Below are 22673 nucleotides of genomic sequence, written 5' to 3' on the forward strand. Positions count from 1 at the left end.
ATCTGCCCAGTATCACTTCTTCTATGAAGTGTTTCCTGGTTCACCACTCAGCATGAATTCCACCTTTTCTGTGTTCCCTCTGTATTCCCTTTCTTTGCACATTTTTAGCACTTACCACAGTCTTCCTTATAATTTCACAACTTGTTATAGTTAATTCTGTCTTTATTTGTGGCCCTCACCAGATTTTAATCTCCTTGACAGAATGATCTATATGCTTCTCCTCATATTTCCAGTGTATTAGTGCAGTGCAGTGCTCATAAATATTTTTATAAAAAGCAAAGTTCCTATTTTTGTTTGTTCCTGTGATTATCAGACATTCCCAGTAGATGGCAGTGCTTCACATGGCACTTTGTAACTAACATAGACACACCATAGGGAGCTTTTTTAATGCGATGTAGATTCTGTTCAGTCAGGTTCTAAAATTACATGATGGTATTAGGCACTAAATTCACAATATCCTTGGCGTGAGAGAGATTTGGAAAAGGGAAAAGTAGAATAAAACCCAAATCTGTTGTATTTAACAGTGTTGAACTAACATTAGTTGTTTTAACTAAATTTAAATGAGTAGAGAGACTTTGTCCAAACTTAGATTTTATGTGAAGGAAAATGCTATAAAAATTTACTGCCTATTTTTTGGGCTAATGATAAAGAAGAGACTGCAAAATGTTAACTTTTTTTAGTTTTCAACTATTAATATTTTCAGGTTACTCTATAGTGTGTAGAGCTTCAAGATGTGGTTTAAGACCTAAAGTTTCAAATTATCCATATTTAAAGGAAAATATTTCTCATACAGATTTATGAGTATAATAGATTATTTTTAGATTAAAAAGGTAACAGTTTTAAAATGGGGGTTTAGCAGAAAAATATCTCTAATGTTTACAAGGTGTCATGTATTTAACATCAAAAGACATTAAAAATATACTCAATAACTTATGTGTTAAATGATTTCAATGCTAAAAATCACTTTCATATCCTTTCAAATCACCACCAGTAGTAAATAGAACTATAGTATAATTAAAATTATTCTAGGGGCTTCCCTGGTGGGCCTATGGCTAAGACTCCATGCTCCCAGTGCAGGGGCCCTGTGTTCAATCCCCGGTCCGGTGGCTAGATCCTACATGCCACAACTAAAAACTCCTACATGCTGCAACTAAAAGATCCTGTATGGCGCAATGAAGAGCAAGGTCACATGGGCACAAATAAGATGTAGTACAGCCAAATAAGTAAATGTATTTAAAAACAGCATTCTAATTACGTAAAGGAGTCTAATTATAATATGTAAAGAGGACTTCTTACATAATAGGTAGGGTCATCTGTTCCCCTTGCTTAGGGTTCCTTGACTTGGGTTGAGGTTGCTTGGGAAGCTATGTGTATATCTCATAGTGTTTTATTTAATCCTCAAATAAGCCCAGATAAAACCCATTACAATGAGTAAGCAGATTCATTTTTGTCCTACTTACAGAATGAGTTTGGAAGGGACAGGGCCACATTTTCTCTTAGTTTCTGTAAGTGATATTTGTGTCAGGGAGTGCAGGACCTTGGATTTTCCCAGCCCATGTATGCACTGTATTGAAATATCCAAGGTGAAATCCAGTGTTGGGAGCTGCTCACTTAGGTATAGTAACTTGAAGATACTAACATGAGCAAGCAATTTTTGACTAAGAAGGTCATAAAAAACTGAAAAAAATAATTAAAATATTTGCTCAAATAAGTATATCCCATGAATCCCCTTATTTTATTTATGATAGCAAGAACATTAAACATTCCTAGATTTTAAAAAATAATAGTACTGTATAGGTTTTTGTTACAGATTGAGAATCTTTTTTTATGCATTCTCTGATAAAGGAATTTGGTTGACGTTAATTAGCTTACCAAATTCATTCCAAGTCATGTGCACTTAAATCACATCAGAGATTTTCAAGCTTTTTCCCAGGTAAGAAGCCGTTTTTAAAATTAGACTTTTACATGGAAGCCTAGTAAATATATAAAAATATAGGATGACATGGTTAGATAGCCTCACCCACTCAGTGGACATGAATTTGAGCAAACTCTGGGAGATAGTGAAGGACAGAGAAGCCTGGTGTGCTGCACTCCATGGGATAGCAAAGAGTTGGACACAACTGAGCTACTGAACAACAACAGCAAAATACAATAGAAATTTAGAAAGAAATTCTACATGATAAACTATATACACAGAAATATATATATCTATATATTCCTATCTACATACAAACACACATATATGTGTGTATGTATAGATAGATATGGACACAAACATACACACACCTTCTACACTTTGGATTTGATAAATTGATATAAAACCCAACCATTTGAAAGACTATTCTTCTGACACTTAGAGCTCAGAAAGTGCTCATAGAAGGAAAAGAGAGAGTGACAACACTCTTATTAGAAAATAATGAAAGCTTACTTAGTACAAATTTATAATTCACAGTTCAAATTATACTCTAAAATGAAACAGATATGTAGGGACTATAATAAGTTAATTATTAAATTTTAACTGTTAGATAATATTAAATAGAGTTGCTAAAAATGGAAAAATACTAAAGTTGAAAAAATAAAATTAAATACAAAATAGAAAAACAATAAACTAGATTTATTAACTCAGTTCAGTTCAGTTCAGTCACTCAGTCATGTCTGACTTTTTGCAACCCCATGAATTGCACCATGCCAGGCCTCCCTGTCCATCACCAACTCCCAGAGTTCATTCAAACTCATGTCCATTGAGTCGGTGATGCCATCCAGCCATCTCATCCTCGGTCGTCCCCTTCTCCTCCTGCCCCCAATCCCTCCCAGCATCAGAGTCTTTTCCAATGAGTCAACTCGTCGCATGAGGTGGCCAAAGTACTGGAGTTTCAGCTTTAGCATCATTCCTTCCAAAGAACACCTAGGACTGATCTCCTTTAGAATGGACTGGTTGGATCTCCTTGCAGTCCAAGGGACTCTCGAGTCTTCTCCAGCACCACAGTTCAAAAGGATCAATTCTTCGGCGCTCAGCTTTCTTCACAGTCCAATTCTCACATCCACTAGAGTCCTATACAAATATTTTTAAAGCTAGTTTTTAAAAAAGTACAGTAAACTTATAACAAATCTAATCACAAATAAGTAGAAAACCTATGAGTAAACAAAATTAGAAAGGATAAAGAAATTTTACAGAATGTTTAGAAATGAAAAAAGATGAAAATACTATAAGCTGTCATCATAAAAATGTAATTGAATGAGAATGGGATAGTGTCCTGTGTTCATAAGCAGTAAAATGGAGAAACTTCTTGGCATGCAAGATTTCTCACAATCATTTCTATATTTCTATTACCTCCCTTCTCTAACTGGTACCACTAGTGTTGCCAAATATAGTATCTTAAACACCTTTCTTCCTGGCCTACGTTCCTAACTACTCTTCTCTTAGAACAACAGCTGTCACCTCTGCATGTCATCTCTCTTCATTGTTATCACAGTTTTTAGAAGGTGCTACTGTTAATAGGATACATTGCAATGTTTTTTTGTGGTTTTTACAGACGCTAAACCCCTGCTTTCCCTGCACTGCAGTAAAAGCTTAATAAATGACTGGCAAACAAATTAATCAATGTTATCAGCAGTGTTTAGCAGCAAAATTAAAATATTACATCCTAGCAGTGAACACAAGAGGATGTCAAGAGTTAACATCGACATTTTAGGAGTCAGTGAACTAAAATGGACTGGAATAGGCAAATTTAATTCAGATGACCATTATATCTCCTACTGTGGGCAAGAATCCCTTAGAAGAAATGGAGTAGCCCTCATAGTCAACAAAGAATCTGAAATGCAGTACTTGGGTGCAGTCTCAAAAATGACACAATCTCTGTTCATTTCCAAGGCAAACCATTCAATATCATGTTAATCCAAGTCTATACCACAACCACTAAAGCCAAAGAAGCTGAAGTTGAACAAGTCTATGATGACCTACAAGACCTTCTAGAACTACTACCGAAAAAAGATGTCCTTTTCATCATAGGGAACTGGAATGCCAAAGTAGGAGGTCAAGAGATACCTGGGTTATCAGGCATGTTTGGCCTTGGAGTACAAAATGAAGCAAGGCAAAGGCTAACAGAGTTTTGCCAAGAGAATGTTCCAGTCATAGCAAACACCCTCTTCCAACAACACAAGAGATAAGAATGCACATGGATATCATCAGATGGTCAATACCAAAATCAGATTGATTATATTCTTTGCAGCCAAAGATGGAGAAGCTCTATACAGTCAGCAAAAACGAGACGTGGGGCTGAGTGTGGATCACATCATGAACTCCTTATTGCAAAATTCAGACTTAAACTGAAGAAAGTAGGCAAAATCACTGGACCATTCAGGTATGACCTAAATCAAATCCCTTACAGTTATACAGTGGAAGTGACAAATAGATTTAAGAGATTAAATGTGATAGAGTGCCTGAAGAACTATGGACAGAGGTTCATGCCATTGTATAGGAGGCAGTGATCAATACCATCCTCAAGAAAAAGAAATGCAAAAAGGCAAAATAGTTGTCTGAGGAGGCCTTAAAAATAGCTGAGAAAAGAGAAGTGAAAGGCAAAAGAGAAAAGGAAAGATATATCCACCTGAATGCAGAGTTCCAAAGAATGCCAGTAAAGCACAGAAATGGTATGGACCTAACAGAAAGAAAAGGTATTAAGAAGAGGTGGCAAGAATACGCAGAAGAACTATACAAAAAACATCTTCATGACCCAGATAACCACAATGGTGTGATCACTCACCTAGAGCCAAACATCCTGGAATGCGAAGTCCAGTGGGCCTTAGGAAGTATCACTACAAACAAAGTTATGGAGGTGATGGAATTCCAGTTGAGCTATTTTAAATCCTAAAAGGTGATGCTGTGAAAGTGCTATACTCAATATGCCAGCAAATTTGGAAAACTCAGCAGTGGCCACTGGACTGGAAAAGGTCAGTTTTCATTCCAATCCCAAAGAAAGGCAATGCCAAAGAATGCTCAAACTACCGCACAATTGCACTCATCTCACACACTAGCAAAGTCATGCTCAAAATTCTTCAAGCCAGGCTTCAGCAATATCTGAACTGTGAACTTCCAGATATTCCAAAATTTAGAAAAGGCAGAAGAAGCAGAGATCAAATTGCCAACATCTGCTGGATCATCGAAAAAACAAGAGAATTCCAGAAAAACATCTACTTCTGCTTTATTGATTGTACCAAAGCCTTTGACTGTGTGGATCACAATAAACTGTGGAAAATTCTTCAAGAGATGGGAATTCCAGACCACATTATCTGCCTTCTGAGAAATCTGTATTCAGGTCAAGAAGCGACAAATAGAATTGGACGTGGAACAGCAGACTGGTTCCAGTTTAGGAAAGGAGTACATCAAGGCAGTATATTGTCAACCTGCTTATTTAACTTATATGCAGAGTACCTCATGCGGAATGCCAGACTGGATGAAGCACAAGCTGGAATCAAGATTGATGGGAGAAATACCAATAACCTCAGATATGCAGATGGCACCACCCTTATAGCAGAAAGTAAAGAGGAACTACGGAGCCTCTTGATGATAGTGAAAGAGCTATTTAAAGCTCAACATTCAAAAAACTAGGATCATGTCATCCAGTCCCATCACTTCATGGCAAATAGATGTGGAAACAATGACAGATTGTTTTGGGGGCCTCCAAAATTACTGCAGATGGTGGCTGCAGCCATGAAATTAAAAGATGCTTTCTTCTTGGAAGAAAAGTTGTGACCAGCCTAGTCAGCATACTAAAAAACAGAGCCATTACTTTGCTGACAAAGGTCCATATAGACGAAGTTTTGTTTTTTCCAGTAGTTATGTATGGATGTGAGAGTTGGACCATAAAGAAAGGTGAGCACTGAAGAGTTGATGTTTTTGAGCTGTGGTGTTGGAGAAGACTCCCTTGGACTGCAAGATCACACCAGTCAATCCTAAAGGAAATCAACCCTGAATATTCACTGGAAGAACAGATGTTGAAGCTGAAACTCCAGTACTTTGGCCACCTGATGCGAAGAGCAGACTCATTAGAAAAGACCCTGATGCTGGGAAAAATTGAAGGCGGGAGAAGGGGACAACAGAGATTGAGTTTGTTTGATGGCATCACCGACTCGGTGGACCTGATTTTAAGCAAGCTCCGCTGTTAGTGATAGACAGGGAAGCCTGGCGTGCTGCAGTCCATGAGGTTGCAAAGAGTCAGATACGACTGAGAAACGGAACTGAACTGAGTGAACACAAAGAATGAAGCTTAGTACGTTCTTTGAGAATGTACTTGTGAATTTTCCCCCCAAGTTTTGGCTGTTATTCCATGCAAACTCTCCCTTATACAGTATATCATTTTAAATTTAAATTTGTAAAACACTAAAGGAATCTGCCTTAGTTATTTCAGACTTTTAAGTGTTTGTGTTTAAAATGAATTTGAAATTACTGAACTTGAGAATAAAGAGTATATACTTTAAGTGCTTGAAATTATAAGTTAACACTAAAGCCTAACACATGTCACTTGCCTTGTTACATTTTTAGGAGGAAAACAAAAGAAACCATGTAACTAATAGAATTTTCTGGTTCAGGAAATACACTAAAAGTACATTTTTAATCATTTTTATATCATTCCACATGCCAAGTTTAGGCCAATTTTTTTTCGTATTACCTTTCAGACTATGTGTTGTTACTCTTATCATGATATCGTTAGTGATCTTCAGTTCAGTTCAGGTCAGTTCAGTCGCTCAGTCGTGTCCAACTCTTTGTGACCCCGTGAATCGCAGCATGCCAGGCCTCCGTGTCCATCACCAGCTCCTGGAGTTCATTCAGACTCACGTCCATTGAGTTGGTGATGCCATCCAGCCATCTCATACTCTGTCATTCCCTTTTCCTCCTGCCCCCAATCCCTCCCAGCATCAGAGTCTTCCAATGAGTCAACTCTTCGCATGAGGTGGCCAAAGTACTGGAGTTTCAGCTTTAGCATCATTCCTTCCAAAGAACACCCAGGGCTGATCGCCCTTAGAATGGACTGGTTGGATTTCCTTGCAGTCTAAGGGACTCTCAAGAGTCTTCTCCAACACCACAGTTCAAAAGCATCAATTCTTGGGCACTCAGCTTTCTTCACAGTCCAACTCTAGACTAGCATCCATACATGACCACTGGAAAAACCATAGCCTTGACTAGATGGGCCTTTGTTGGCAAAGTAATGTCTCTGCTTTTCAATATGCTATCTAGGTTGGTCATGACTTTTCTTCCAAAGAGTAAGCGTCTTTTAATTTCATGGCTGCAGTCACCATCTGCAGTGATGCAAATATTTCATACTTTATACTACCAAAGCTTACTTTAAACTAAGTACAAATCCAGTCTTAATACGTTAAGGCTTATACACGTTATTTATACGTTATTTAATTAATTTATTTAATATCTTATCTTTTATTTAACGCCTATAGGTTGAATCCACGCAGAGTATGATAAGAATTCTTGGACTCTCTGCTACCTTACCCAACTACCTTGACGTAGCTACATTTTTACATGTTAATCCCTGCATTGGACTTTTCTTCTTTGATGGCCGTTTTCGACCTGTTCCTCTTGGACAGACATTTCTAGGGGTTAAAAGTGCAAATAAGGTAAATACTTCTTTTAAAAAATTATGCTTTTCTAGAAATATTTTTTTGATGTATTGTTTAATACTAGTTTGACATTAGAGACTTCAGACCACCATTACAGATATGACAGCTTAGAAGCAAGTGAAGTGCATTTCCTCAGCTATATGTAGGAGAAGGTCTTCTCTCCAAAAAGCTGCTTGTAATAGTTTGCATCGCTGTTATCAGTGAATATTTTGTATTCTTAGCTAAGAATACAAGTTATATGTATATTCAAGAAGTTATTTTGATAGGGTTGAAGGCAGGGAAATAATAAAAGACTCTGGTTAAATCAGTAATATACATTATGATATATTATTCATCTAAAATAAGTAATCCCATAAATACAAATGAAAAATAATTTCATGATAGCAACTGCGAAATGTGGTGTTCTGTTTAATTTGTTGTATAATTATCACATTAATTATATATACAATCAGCATTTCTGAAATTCTTTTGTGATGTTCCTTAAATGTTATTACCATGTACCATTTGCATTATCAGGGTGCTTATTTTAGGCTTTTATAGAATCATTAAGGAATATTTTGCTTAAAATTTATACGTTTATTAAGTTTCATGACATTTGTTTCCCCCTGTGTAACAAATAGTTTTAGGAGAAGATTCATGGGCCATATGACCTCTTTATAAAAGAAAATGAGATAGAATCATGTGTTACTGTGTCAAACTTGGTCTGTAGTGTATTATATTACTTCTTGTCTAAAAATAATTTTGTTACTAAAATAGAGCTATTTTTACCTTACAATATTATAAAGAAAATACTTAGCTTAGAAAATACTAAGAGCCAATATTGCTGCAGCAGTTAATATATTCTATCTGCATATTAACTAAGATATGTTTAGAATTGTGGGGAACCATTTTAAATGTTTACCCGAAGGATAGTTCATGATATAGTAATAGTTATGAAATGCATCTTTTCTTTGATTGTTTCAAGTGCTTTTCAGTATTACTTGCTGCAGTTTTTTGTTATTTCTTAAAATATATTTGATTATTTAGTTTATTTTAATGTATCATTAGAACAGATGAGGGTTGTGTATAAGATTTTTCTTTCGATTTACAGTTTGAATGATAGCAGATGATTATCACAGAAAAATATAAAGTGTTTTCAGATGCTTTCAGCCATCATAGAACTTATTTTTATCATAGAAATTGGTAAATCACTTAAACCTAATTAAATTCTAAGTATTTTCACCACAATATGTTAGCATTGTAATCATAAAAGGAATGGTGTGAGATGCTGATCTGTGGTAATTATTTAGAAGGTTCAGAAATTTGGCAAAATCTATAAAATACTTTTATCAATCTTATGTAGTATAAATAATAAACTAATTATACATATTAGTTATAAATATGCATTTTTGTCTTACTAAAATGCATTAGTTTTACACTCAGCTGACATATACAGTTGGTAACTAAGCTTTTCCCCAGGGTGTCGTTTAATATATTATAACCATTGTTAATTTGTCATTTCTTATACTAAGAAATCATTGTAGATTTTTGAAAGTTTCTTTCAGAAGCTCATGATATGATTCAGTTGTTGTGGAAGAACATGGGAAAATAGTGTCCATGACACATCTAATTTGAAATAATGCCTTTGATCAGAATTTAATCCAAAATTAACCAAAAAAATTATTGGGAATTTTGTTTGGAGGAGTTTTGGTGGGCTTTTTTTTTTTGAATAATTAATAGAGAGTCAATTGTCTTGTGATTATTTCATCTTACTTAATCACTAAGTCATAAGAGTTCCAAAATGTTAAAATGAAAGAATCTAAATTAGTCATTTTAGATGTATAACATTTTCATCCCGTGCAAAGTCTTAATCAGTGTTAAATAGAGAGACGCAAGCTTGGTCACATGCCTGCTGTTTTAAGGTAACCACCTTACCTTTTTTGGTTGAAAGTCATCTCATCATTAATAGAGAAAATGAGACATTTTTTAAATTCATGAGTTTGATACTAAATTTCCAATCAATTTGGAAAATGTTTCTGTAGAAAAATATTTACTGAACTCCATATTCATTACAGAAATAGTAAGTTTCCTTACATTTTGATATTCTACGGTAATATTCTGTGATTTTGAGAGTTAGGAAAGCTCTGTATTTTTATGGAATGAAACAGAAGAAAAACAGGCTGAAGAATGGGCTTCTCTGGGGAAAACAGTGAAAAGAAACTTAAGATTATTTTAAAATATCTCTAATTAGAATATTGTTCTTAAAATTATTGTCTTTAAGAAACTTGGCATTCTTAATAAAGTTAATGCACTGAAAGTGTTACATATGAGATATTTTATTTGTAGTTTTTAATTACATTGTGTTTACTTCCTATGGGTTGTTATGTATTACGTATTGATACTGCACTTCTTGTTTCAGCATTCTGGCTAATCTGAAAATAAAAGGAGATGCATCATAATTGGTAAAGATTTTTTGTAGCTAAGCAGTTTATAATTGCTCTATTTGATATTTTTCATTTTTAAAAACTTTAAGGTGCAACAGTTGAATAACATGGATGAAGTATGTTATGAAAGTGTTTTGAAGCAAGTAAAGGCTGGACATCAGGTACACTTTATCCTGTTTTTAGAGATTGCATATGATTAAAATTATTAGTTTTTATGGTCTTAAAAGTGTTCTTCAATTCTGAAATAACGATCCATCGGTTTTATTTCTTAGTGATATTTTAGTCCACTAGGTAACCATTTAAGTCATAAATTTTTCAAAGATAATACTATCATTCTGATATTGATAGATCATGCTGTTTTGTTTGCCATTTTTATTAAATAGATAAGAGAAAGAATTTTATCCTTAAGATTTTAGATTATTTAAAAATACCAACCTTCTCTCACACATCAAAAATTTTATTTTCTTAATGTAAGAAATTAAAATGTTATATTACTCTCACTGGTGTTTCATGAAGTAGTAGCAATTGAAATATACATATAATAAATTTTTATATTGTTTGGATATTAACTGCTTTTACTTTAAATTCCAAGGTTCAAGATGTTGCAATCAGGATTGTTATGAAAAATAAAGAATAATGATAATTACTTACATAAAAGCTAACCAATGCCAAATTGTATATGGTTCTTCAGGTCACTTTATTTTATTATGGGATTTTTTTTCTACACTGTTATCCTTTTATGGCATGTAAAATGAAATATTTTCTGGTCCTTTGTTTTTAAAATATTTTAAAAGCAGTGACATCTTTTTTTCCCCCAGACTAAATATTGTTTGGAGCCTCAATATATAAAACAAAGATAAACTAGAATTGAAAGTGGAATACTGCCCACTCAGTATTCTTTATGCATTTTTCCTCCTTAAAGGCACAGTTTTAAAATTCTAACCTTGAGAAAATGTCCTTAGCAACAAAAGAGACACAGAAGTATAGAACAGTCTTTTGGACTCTATGGGAGAGGGCCAGGGTGGGATGATTTGGGAGAATGGCATCACTAAAACATGTGTATTATCATATGTAAAACGAATCGCCAGTCCAGTTTCAATGCATGATACAGGATGCTCAGGGCTGGTGCACTGGGATGACCCAGAGGGATGGTATGGGGAGGGAGGTAGGAGGGGAATTCAGAATGGGGAACACATGTACACCCATGGCAGATTCATGTCAATGTATGGCAAAACCAATACAATATTGTAAAGTAAAAATAAATAAATAAAAATAAAACAAAAACAAACAAAAAAAAATCAAAAAAAAAAAAAAGAAAATGTCCTTAGTTATAGGAATAACAAAAGGAAAAGAAATCATGATTAAATTGTATGAGAATATTAGTAACTTATTAATACATTTCTTAATGATCAATAAATACCTGAAACTGCTAAAATTACCTTACACTTACTATCTCACTGACTTCTCTCGGCAGCCAATGAGGCAGACACTGTTATCCTAATTTCTCAGATAAGAAGATGAGATGCTGTGCTGAATGAAGTAACATATTGCCTTTGTTTTTACTTGTGCATTTACAAATATGACCATGCAGGTGTAGCATCTTGGCTAACCATGGTGTCATATCACTTTATTTGGATTTATTTTATAGCTTTTGTCCTCTTTGATCCTCATTAGAGAACTGCTTTGTGGGGTTCCATTATTTATCATGTACAAGTAAAGAAGTATAAAAAAACCAATGTTCTTTCTTTAATACAAAAATATTACCAAATACCACCAGTTTATTCTTGGTCTGGAGACAGAAAACTTTTCTGGAAAGGGCCAGATAGTAAATATTTTAGGCTTTGTGGGACTTATGTTTCAGGTACTCACCTGTGCTGTTGTAGCATGAAAGGAGCCATGCACAATATAGGAACAACTGGGCATGGCTATGTTCCAATAAAACTTTATTTATAAGAATAGGAACAGATTAGATGCATTCAACTTGCCGTCTGTAGTCTAGATTTCCTCATGAGATTTATTTGTAGCAAATGTCTGATGTTCCTAAAATGCTATCTTGAGAAACTATGGGTAGCATTTCACAGGAAATCCTCAAACAAAGCAATATGTTGCATAGCCACCAGTGTTTACACCATCTTTGTAAAAGAACAGGATAAATTAAGTGTAATTAGCTAGATGTTACCACCATGGACATTTATTTCCAACTTTTATATTACAGAAGATATCAACTATATTATTAGCTAAGGAATCTAGCTCTGGAGCCTATGCCATATTAGAAATATTCAGTAAATATTTCAATGTTTTCTCCATTAACTTTTTTAAATTGACTTTATTTTTTAGAACAATTTTGAGTTCACAGCAGAACTGAGCAGGAAGTAGAAAGAGTTCTCATACACCCCCTACCCTGGCACATGCACAACTTCGTCCACTATCAACTTATCTTCCACTGGTGTGACACTTTGGTTTCAGTCTATGAGCTCATGTTGACACACGAGTATCGCCTAAAGTCCATCCGTTGCATTAGGGTTCACTCTCGGTGTTGTACTTTCTATGGGTTTGGACAATGTATCCACCATTATAGTGTCATACAGAAAATTTCAACTGCCCTGAAAGCGCTCTCTGCCCAACTGATTCATCCTTCCTTCCCCTTAACCATTGGTAACCATTCATCTTTTCATTGTCTCTGTAGTTTTGTGTGTTCCAGAATGTCGTATAGTTGGAATCATATAAGATTGTAGCCTTTTGTAGTTTATAGCCTTTTCAGATTGATTTCTTTCATAATATGTGTTTGAGGTAACTTCCTGCTTTTTCATGGCTTGATAGCTTATTTTTTTTAGCACTTAATAATATTCCATTGTCTAGATGTACCACAATTTATGTGTACATAACAGCTTTGAACAGATTTTATGTGGACGTTAGTTTTCACTTCCTTTGGGTATATACCAAGGAGTGTAATTGCAAGATCAATATTTATTAAACTACTTCAACCTTTCTCCATATAATCTTATGTTATAAAATATGTCTTTAAAAAAAAATAAAATGCAGCTTTATTCCTAAATATTGGGAAATATAATGGTTGTATCTTCTATCGTAGGTAGATAAAAGTCCAGGTAAATATATTTAAAGAATCCTAGGAAGATTATATCCTCTTCCTCCTCTGGCATAGTTTGTTCTCTGGCTGTTACAGGGGCTAACATGTCCCTCTAGAAATCATAAAGTTCAAATGCTGGCTGGGCATGTTTCGTCAGTAGAGATTAGATTTCACTGCCAGCCCTTTCATTCTTAGTGATTCCATCCATTGCATTACTTTTCAAACCAATAACTGCCATAGGGCAGGCACTTATAGTAGTAAATTTAGACCAGACAAAGGTGAGATGGAGGGTGAGGTCACAGTGCTGGTTCCTGTTTAGGAAGGACAACTAAGCTGGGGAGCCCCAGGAGAGGCTTCAGCTGGTCAGGGGCTGGCTGCTTATGAGGCAGGAGGAACCCAGGAATGGAGACAGTGCAAAACTAAGGCAGAAGTTGCTCACATGCATGACCTCCCGTTTTTTGTGTGCATGTCACGGTGTCCGCAGTCACTAGCCTTTTAAGGACACATGACCACCAAGCTTTCTCCTTTCTGTACACTTTGGTCTGGCTAAAAATGCAGTGTGGGTGACTCTGTAAAGTGTGGTTGCAGTTTAAGAACCCACTGGAACGCTTCGGTATCAGTTCCTATCCAGATCTGTGCTCACATCCCTCTGCCATAAGAGGGAGAGTTTAGGCTGCAGGTCTCACAGTTTCTGTCTCAATGACTAGTGATGATGTTTGTTTTCCATAATAGTGGGATGGGACTTTCTTCAGTTCTCTACACATACCTACATATCCATTTCCTTTTTTAAATTGTAAAACTAAAATAACAGTATTAAAAATTTTTTCATAGTTCTACTATTGTTTTACCATTTCAAATTATTATTATAATTTTTATTCATGACCTGCTGGTCTTTTTTAATCCATTTGCACATGTACCTTTTAATTTTCCTCATTCGAATTTAATTTTAATTAGTAGTTACAGTCCATTGCTAAATTATAATTATACTCTATATACAGTTTTATATTCACTGTTTTCCTTAATGAATAGTAAATATTTTTCGTTGTTTCTCCATGGTCTTCTCAATGTTAATGTCTGTAAGAGACAGAAGGGAGTTTTTATTCAAGTTCTAAGTTTTAGATGCTGTGTAAGTCACTTTGGACTTCTAAATCTTTATAATCTTCTAATATAAGCATTAAATCTCCTTTTGTTAAAAGAGAAAATGAACATAAGACATGTTAAGCAGCTTCTCAAGGCCATACAGCTAGTAAAAGGTCACACCAGGATTGAATTATAAGCTTATGTTGGTAAAATACACAGCATCTTCAGTACTTTACACTGTTACTTTACCATTAAGCCAACGTCAGCTGTTCTTCTCCTTATTGATTATCCCGCCATTATTGAGCACCTTAAATGTTTGTGGCTTGCTCTTATTAAAGACATGCTAAGTTGCTTCAGTTATGTCTGACTCTGCAACCCTATGGACTGTCATCTACCAGGCTCCTATATCCATGGGATTCTCCAGGCAAGAATACTAGAGTAGGTTTTCCTGCCATGCCCTTCTCCAGGGGATCTTCCCAACCCAGGGACTGAACTTATGTCTCTGAAGTCTCCTGCATTGACAGGTGGATTCTTTACCACTAATGCCACCTGGGAAGTCCCTTATTAAGAACAGGGCTGCTGTAGTGATCATCTTTCTATTATTTTTTTCTATTGAAACGTTTACTTAGGGTAAGTTGTCTAAAATAAGATTATGGCACAAATAGCCACATTTTGTGATCTTACCCCATGATCCTATAATGCACTCCAAATGGGTTATCACATTTTGTTGTCATAGCAGACCTACAAAGGATTTTACAAACATACACCATGCCCTTCTGAATAATTTTATAAAGTTGTGTGATGTAGGTTATGATCTAATGTGTGTGTGTCATTTTGAATTTGTTTTACAATTTTAAAGTGTATAAGACTGTGTTTTACCAGTGAAATTTTTTCTAAAGTATCTACAATTACCCTAAATTATGATTACAAAAACACATGTTTTATATACCATATTGTTCATGCTTTGCTTTGGATGTGCTGCTACTTTCAATTAGAAAAACATGTTCTTCCCTGTGCTTTTTGCTTCATGTGTGACCCTATGGTCTTTGACCTCTGTAAGTACATCTTCAAAATGTTTAATATAAAATATGATTAATATACTGATAACAGAAAGTGACCAGTAAAAGAGTTTAAACAAATTTAACCTTTGGGCACTCCATAAAGTAAAAATGAGGGGGTGGGGAAATGACTGAATTCTACCATTCAGACATAGCGTTGGTGTATGTCTTTCTATTTCTTAAAATGCATTTTACTCCCTTAATTTTCTAATTTCTCTATTTTCTCTACCTAAAGATATGATAGAAAAATAAATGGAAACAATAACACGTTAATAGATGTCAGATTTTAAAAGTTTAATCACTGTTCTATGCAGTGTGTTTTTTTTGTTTTGTTTTGTTTTTAGGATTTGTGTTCCAGTGGAACAGGTTCCACTAAGTAAGACTGGGTTATAAGGAAATATTGTTGGTTAAGTTCCTATTGTGGTGTCATGTACATGGGAACTCTGTGATAAACAGGATTTCACTGTGATAAATTGCTCATCTTCATAGATCCTTAGTTTACTGGGAATGCTGGGAAATATTGAATGCATCAGGACTATGGCCCATTAGTTGATATTTGCCTCTAATATTACTGGTATTACAAATGCCCAGGCCAATACCTTCAGAGTACCTTAAGTACTATGTTGTTGGTTGTTAAGGCAGCATCTTAGTCTTTTACATTAATGTGATCATTTAAGTAAAAAGCTCTTTTACAATACAGTTTGAGAACAAACCTTTTTCATTTCTTTAAATTATCTCTATTATGTATGTAACTTTGGGAAAGTTGCCCAAAACTAAAATCTTTTTCTGTTTTAGTCATTTCAAAAGGATCGTTCTGTCTGTTTAAATCTTCTATTTGCAAGTTTCTCTGCCAAATACTGTTTGGCTTAGAAGTTCAGTTAGCTTGATAGGTGGCAGCTTCTGCTGACTGTCTTTGTAATATGTCCAGAACTGGGATTGAAAAGTGTGCATACTTGGAAAAGAGGACTGTTAGGCATTTTGACTTTGGAAGCTGAGGTAGATACCTATTTCAGCAAGGCTAGCAATCTTTGACTAAATCCATCACTCAAAAATTGCTATTAATTCTTCATGGTAGTCTGATTACTAAGGCTCATGTGGAAGTTTGTTTTCAGGGCCTTGCATTCCTTCACTGGATTATTTTTCTCTTATCTCCTTGAAGAAACGCCTTCACTAAGCCCTGATCCTCTGCTGTTATTAGAAGGTTAACAGAGAACTCCCCAGTGGACTAGAGTTTAAAGTTTCATTTTTTCCCTCATAACTGAGGTTGAATATAATGTTACCCTAGTCGCTTGCTGTCTTTGTGTAAGGTTCCAAGTGATAAATTCCAACAAACGAGTTTGTATCCATCTGTCAGAAAATGAAAAATAGATAATTGAACAATCTTTTAACTTATTATCTCAAAAACTGACAGCTAAAGTAACTCTTCAATTATATTATTCTGCCTAACTCTAGTGACTGAAAGGTCTAACTATATGCACTTCATTCTAAGAAATTCTTCTGTATAAATGTTTTGTTTTACATATAGTGCAGTAAATTGTGTGTGTGTGTGTGTGTGTGTGTGTGTGTGTACAGAGAGAGACACAAAGAGAAATAGGCAGACAGAGAGCTTTGGTCTGGAATTCAGTTATAACTAACTGCACATTAGTGCATTGTTATTAAGCAGCCAGTATATATTTGATAAATGTACTTTTCTTTATTATTAAGGGAGCATAAGTTATTTCTTATAGGGCTGTGTACCTAACAAACTGTAGCTTTACTTTATTGCCTTTTAAATATAGCTTAGCAGTTAGTGTACAGTAGTAAAAAATTGTAAGTCAGTCTGTTCTAGTTCAGGAAAACATTCAATTTTTTTTTTTTTTTGCCCCCATCTCATGCCCCACTGCCTTGCCAACTAGTTAAAAAAATTCTTTCAATGACTATTCCTTAATTTTGTATATTTGTTTGCCTTCAAATTGTTTCATATTTTGGATTTTCTCTCTAGTTGTGCTTCCCCTAAACAATTTTATTAGAGCAACTGTTTTTCAGACCATTATTAAGACTAAAAATATGTGTCCATTTAAAAAAAAAAAAACTATAACTCTCAGGCAAATAAATACTTTTCATGCTGAGAATTAAGTTTCCTCTTATATATATATAAATGAATTAATTTTGTTTCTCTCCACTTAGATTTAATTAGAACAGAGCAAATTTCATGTTCAAAAGCCATGCTGATGGTCTCTGATCATAATGTTGCATGGGTTTCAGTATACCAATCATCCAAACTTGTGTGTTCATGTACTTAATAGATTTCATGTGCAACTTTGTCTTAAAAGTATTAAAAGCAGTAGGAGGCACTTGTGTTCCACTCAAGCATGTGTGATGACAGATGGAGAAAATCTTTTCATGTTGACTTTTCAACAGTCATACTCTGCAAGACTTCAAGCTCTTCTTGGCTATTGGGAAATTAAAAGTTGGCGATTCAGCCTTTAATTTTGATCCATCTGCTCAAACTAATGAGATGTCTCATTTGTAAGCTTCTCTTTGCATTACCAAATGCAAGTACAGCTTTATCATTCCTGTTAATAATTCCCCTCCTCCTGTGTAACTCGCAGAATGGGAAAATAATTGATGCCTTAACCCCATTGAGATTTTTCTAGTTCTACAAACTTTGTTACAGTGATAGGAAAAGAAATTAGAAACTGCCTCAGAGGTTATAGCATATTTTTTAAGTTTACTTGTTCTTTTTTCACATTATCAAAATGTTAAGATCCTTACTCAATAGCTTCTTACTCAAAGTCTACCTCCAGTTTCAAGAATAAAAGGTTTTGCAGTATTAAAAAGAAAAAAATAGTTTCAACCTTGGATTAATGCTAAACATCAGCTTTTTCTTATTCACATATGTGCCTTTTTCTTCATTATTTGTAAGTTTTTCATAGATGTATATGTTTCTAGTAAGAAACCACCTTAAAAATTGACTAATAATTATGTATTAATTTATTACTATCTGAAGGAAATTCTTTGTTTTTTAACATTAAATTATAGTTTATCTAAAAGTAACTATGTCCAATTGAAAAAAACTACTTTGCTAACTTTAATAATGGAATTTTTCCATTGACTCTTTGCCTAAAAAGTTTTCTTCCTCCAGCTACAAGCATCTCTCATTCTTGGTACTAATGGTTCTGTCACATCAAATTTGTCTGCAGCATGAATTTTATAGGTAAATTATTTCAGAGCTTCTTTATTTTCCGCCTTCTTTGCTTCCTTCCTTCCCCAAACTTTGACATAACCCCCAAGGAATATAAGAGCAAAAGTCATATTCAAGCCCCATTGTGCTTAGTTGCTCAGTTGTGTCCAGCTCTTTGCAACCCTGTGGACTGTAGCCTGCTAGGCTCCTCTGTCCATGGGACTTCTCAGGTAAGAATGCTGGAGTGGGTTGCCATTTCCTCCTTCAGGTGATCTTCCCAACTCAGAGACTGAACCTGGATCACCTTTGTCTCCTTCACTGCAGGCAGATTCTTTACCTTCTGAGCCAATATGAGCAAAATTTATAAGGAAGGGACATTTTAATAATTATGAGCATAAGAATTAAGGACATTTCTCCTTCATCTTTGCTGCTAAAGATGGTAGTACTAAAGAAATATTTTAGGTGTTTTCTAAGTATAAGAAACGCTAAAGGAAGCATTCACTAAACCTCTACCTTTGGGGAAAAGAAAAACAAAAACCCTACCTACCTACCAGAAGAAAGCTCTGATGAGTCTGCTATCAAATTGAAATTTCCTTATTCTTCCTTATTTCACAGTCAAAAATTAGTTTTTGATACTGTTGAGTTCTGTATTTTATGTTTTAATCAGTGTTACTAGTGTTCACTTAAAAATTTTTTTTTTCATCTTCTCTCTGTATGATTTCCATAGTGTATCTGTGTACATTTAGATAAAATGAAGACCAAAACAGAACATTCTTATTATAATAGGAATTTCTGGTATGATATAATGAAAATGTATCAAAGAGAACTGAATTATAATTATATTTAGAAGTAAAATTTTTTAATTAGACATTATAGTTCAGGGGAAGTAGTCTTAGCACTGTCAGCTGCAAAGTTGATCCTGTGATCACTGTACTGCATATTTTGGTCATGCCTAACTTAGGAACATGGAAAATGATGTCAGCCGAGACATTCTGCTCTTTCCCCTGCCAAAGCCAAAGGGAGTTTCAACTAAATATTAAGTCAAAGCAAAACTTGATACATGCTTAATGAAAGTTTTGTTTTGTTTTTTTAAGGTGAAACTCCCTTATGACGATCACTCACAGTTGGGAATAAAATAATCTAAGGGATAACAAAGAGGTTATAAAGTGGAAGTAGTTGCAAAATGCCAGTTTTTCTTTGTGCTTTTCTTTTCTGGCTCTTGTAATACAAAACTCACCTTCCTTTTCTTTACCTTCTAACCTTTTGGGCCATCTTTTTTCATTGTTTGTAGCCCTTAGTGGATCTCTGCTTCATCTTGCTAGACTTCTGGTTGATGAATAACTCCCTTTTGGTACAGAAAAAGCAACAAGTTCACCACATATTCAGGACCCCGGGGGCAGGACCTAAGCCTTATACTTAGGTCAAATGATTCCTTCTCTACCTGGCTTGTTCCTAGACCCTTTTAAAATTTAGCACTCTTTCTTGTATCATTCCATCCCAGTTAATGACCTTTAGGAAATAACTTATATATTTATATTCCTAACCCAGAGCTCTTCCCTGAGCTCTAGATCCATATTATCCTGGCTGGCCTCTACTCCTGGATATCACAAATGCGGTATTCTAAAACAAGTACATAATTTCCCCCCTCTAAACCAATGGTTATTTCTTCCATTAATCCTTGGTTCAGTTCAGTAAATGGCATAACTATAGATAGAGTTCTGTAAAACAGAAACCTAAAAGTCACCCTAGTCAGCTCTCTCTCCTGTGTTCTCATTTCTAGTCCCTCATCAAGACCTGTTGATTAGACCTGCCTCTTACGTCTTCTCATTTCTTTCCATCACTTTCTTTTGTACCATCACCTCCAGCACCTAATCCAGTACCTATCATGTCATCCATGACACTTCTTAGCTGCTTTACCTCTCTTAACTCTTCCTTCTATGTCCATTCTTGCCTTGCTTGAGCTGCTCTGTCCACTGGAGCTGTATCCTTTCAAAGTACAGCTCCAGAATGACACATGAGTACTTAATGCTCCTTTCAAAGGGCCCAGGGGGTCCCTGTATTGTTTGGCCATTGCCTCCTTTCATTTTCATCACATACGTGTCTTTCCCTCATCTCCCACCTCCCGTCTTCCTGGCCTCCTTTCAGGCCTCCTTTCTTTTAGAGATGCTCTTTAACTTGCCCCTGAGCTTTTGTATAACTTGTTCTCTCTGCCTCACACATTCTTCCTTATTCTCCACTTAGTTGTTCTCTACTAAATCCTTTAGAGTTCATCTATCTTAAAGCAGCTGTTTTTTTGGTGTTTTTTTTTTTATCTCTTTCACCTCCCTGTTATGAACTATATAATAACACAATGTATGTTTTCTTCCTCTTTCTTACTATAGATTTACATTTTTCCTGGCTGTTTTTAATTAATAACCACTTTTCAGTAGAAGATGGTAAGTCACATAGGAAAGGGGCCATCTCTGCTCCGGCTCATAATCATATTATCATGGCCTTACCAGTACCTAGCACACAGTTGGTGTTCACATATTGTGTGACAAATAAGTGAATGGAAGATATGGTAGTCTTTGTAATTCTTAACTTATTCTTAAAGGATTAGGGAGCAACCAACTTCAAAGAAAATAATAATTAGATCCACAGTAAGTCAAACATCCAGGCTGAGGAAAGAACACCTGGAGAAGTGGACTGACATCAAAGATTGCTTTGATTACTTTCTTAAGGAATTTTTTCCTCCCTATAGTCTATAAAGATCAATGAAAGAATGCTGGTATTCTCCTTAAAAATATTTCATTCCATGCATTTATTCTTAATATTATTTTCATGCATTTATAGTCTTCTCTGTTAGAAGTACTAAATTATCTCATTTTCTCCTAAAATAAAATGTCCATGTGACTTAGCTGTTTTTCATGAAATGGGTAACATTTGTGCCACCAGTTATTTTAAGTTAATATGTTCTTTCTTTCATTTCTACTCATCAAGCCCTAGAGGAGTAACTTTTGAACCCTTTTAAAATTTTACAATTTTAAGAAAGCGAAGTTTCTGAACTATAGTTTACCAGAGGAGTACTTAATTATACTCTTGAGATTTTATCAGTTTCTTTGTTAGCTTTGTAATGTTTTCTTCATTTGCACAGGCAATGCGTTTTGATGAGTAATATCACTATTGTGTTTTCCTTCATTGTTCTTAACATTACTTTTTTGCTAAGTCTTCAAGGACTTTTATTACTAAAATAACACATTCTTATAACAATTGAATCAACACAAATATGTAAAAAGGAAAGATCAATGAATTACTGTCTCCTCACCTCTCCTCACTTCAATGCCCTTGCCCCTGAGTGTATTGAGTTTTCTCCTGGCGCATACAGACATATACAAGTATATATATACCTTTAGGCATTTGATCTCTTTAATGTTGGTAATCAGTGGCTTCTGGAATTACAGCACAAATTGTTCAAGCACATGGAACAGTTTGTCTCAGAATGACTTTTAGAAGTTTTCTGGATATAAACTAAATTTTCATTTATCCTTATACAGCCTATAGGTCTTCAGCCAAAAGATCAAAAGAAAAAAAAAAATACTGTGTATAATCTTGGAATAAAATTGGAAGTAATACAAGTGGTTTTACTTTCCTGAAACTGGTTTTATTTTTATATGTTGAATCAGTAAAATTTTATATAGAAGTTATCATCACCATTTTTATCCATTTTCTCATTCTCTGTGTCTTCTTTGTTGCCCCTCTTCATATTTAAGTAGGAAAATGTGAAGATAGTACAAGTTTTGCTTTGCCCTCTTATAGGTACTGTTACCATATTATTATATAACTTTCCTGTCAGATCTGTATAACTGTAACTATCAAACTTTGCATATATGCTTTTTGCAAGTAGCCAGTGTATAAATGCATGTTTTATGTGAAAAGTAAAGTTAGTTAAATTGTATATAATTTGTTACAAATTTTATTATTTGAAAGATTTGGTATAGATCCACAGTTGATTTAAATGAAATATTCCAAACTTAGGAAGTGAATTTATTAGATTATTTTGTAATTTATTGTTATAATTTTTGTAATTGCAATATTAAATTATAGTAAATGTATAATTATCAGGGAGCATTGACTATTTTGTGGTATTTACTTTTGTCAAATACTCTGTATATCTGGAATTTTACTAATTCTCTTTGAACAATAATATAAATAATTAAAATAACATAGTGTAAAATAAACATAACTGTAAACTA

At 34.6% G+C, this 22673-nt stretch overlaps 1 protein-coding gene across 1 annotated transcript in view; it reads left to right on the forward strand.

Annotated features, from left to right (window-relative positions):
- Positions 1-22673, forward strand: part of ASCC3 (activating signal cointegrator 1 complex subunit 3) — a 315102-nt gene that overhangs the window by 119882 nt on the left and 172547 nt on the right. Inside the window, exons 11-12 of the mRNA XM_052645754.1 lie at positions 7450-7626; positions 10142-10213. Coding sequence (XP_052501714.1) covers positions 7450-7626; positions 10142-10213 — 249 coding nt within the window. The remainder of the gene's footprint in view (positions 1-7449; positions 7627-10141; positions 10214-22673) is intronic.

This window comes from Budorcas taxicolor, chromosome 9, assembly GCF_023091745.1.
Source record: "Budorcas taxicolor isolate Tak-1 chromosome 9, Takin1.1, whole genome shotgun sequence".
NCBI classification, from domain to species: domain Eukaryota; kingdom Metazoa; phylum Chordata; class Mammalia; order Artiodactyla; family Bovidae; genus Budorcas; species Budorcas taxicolor.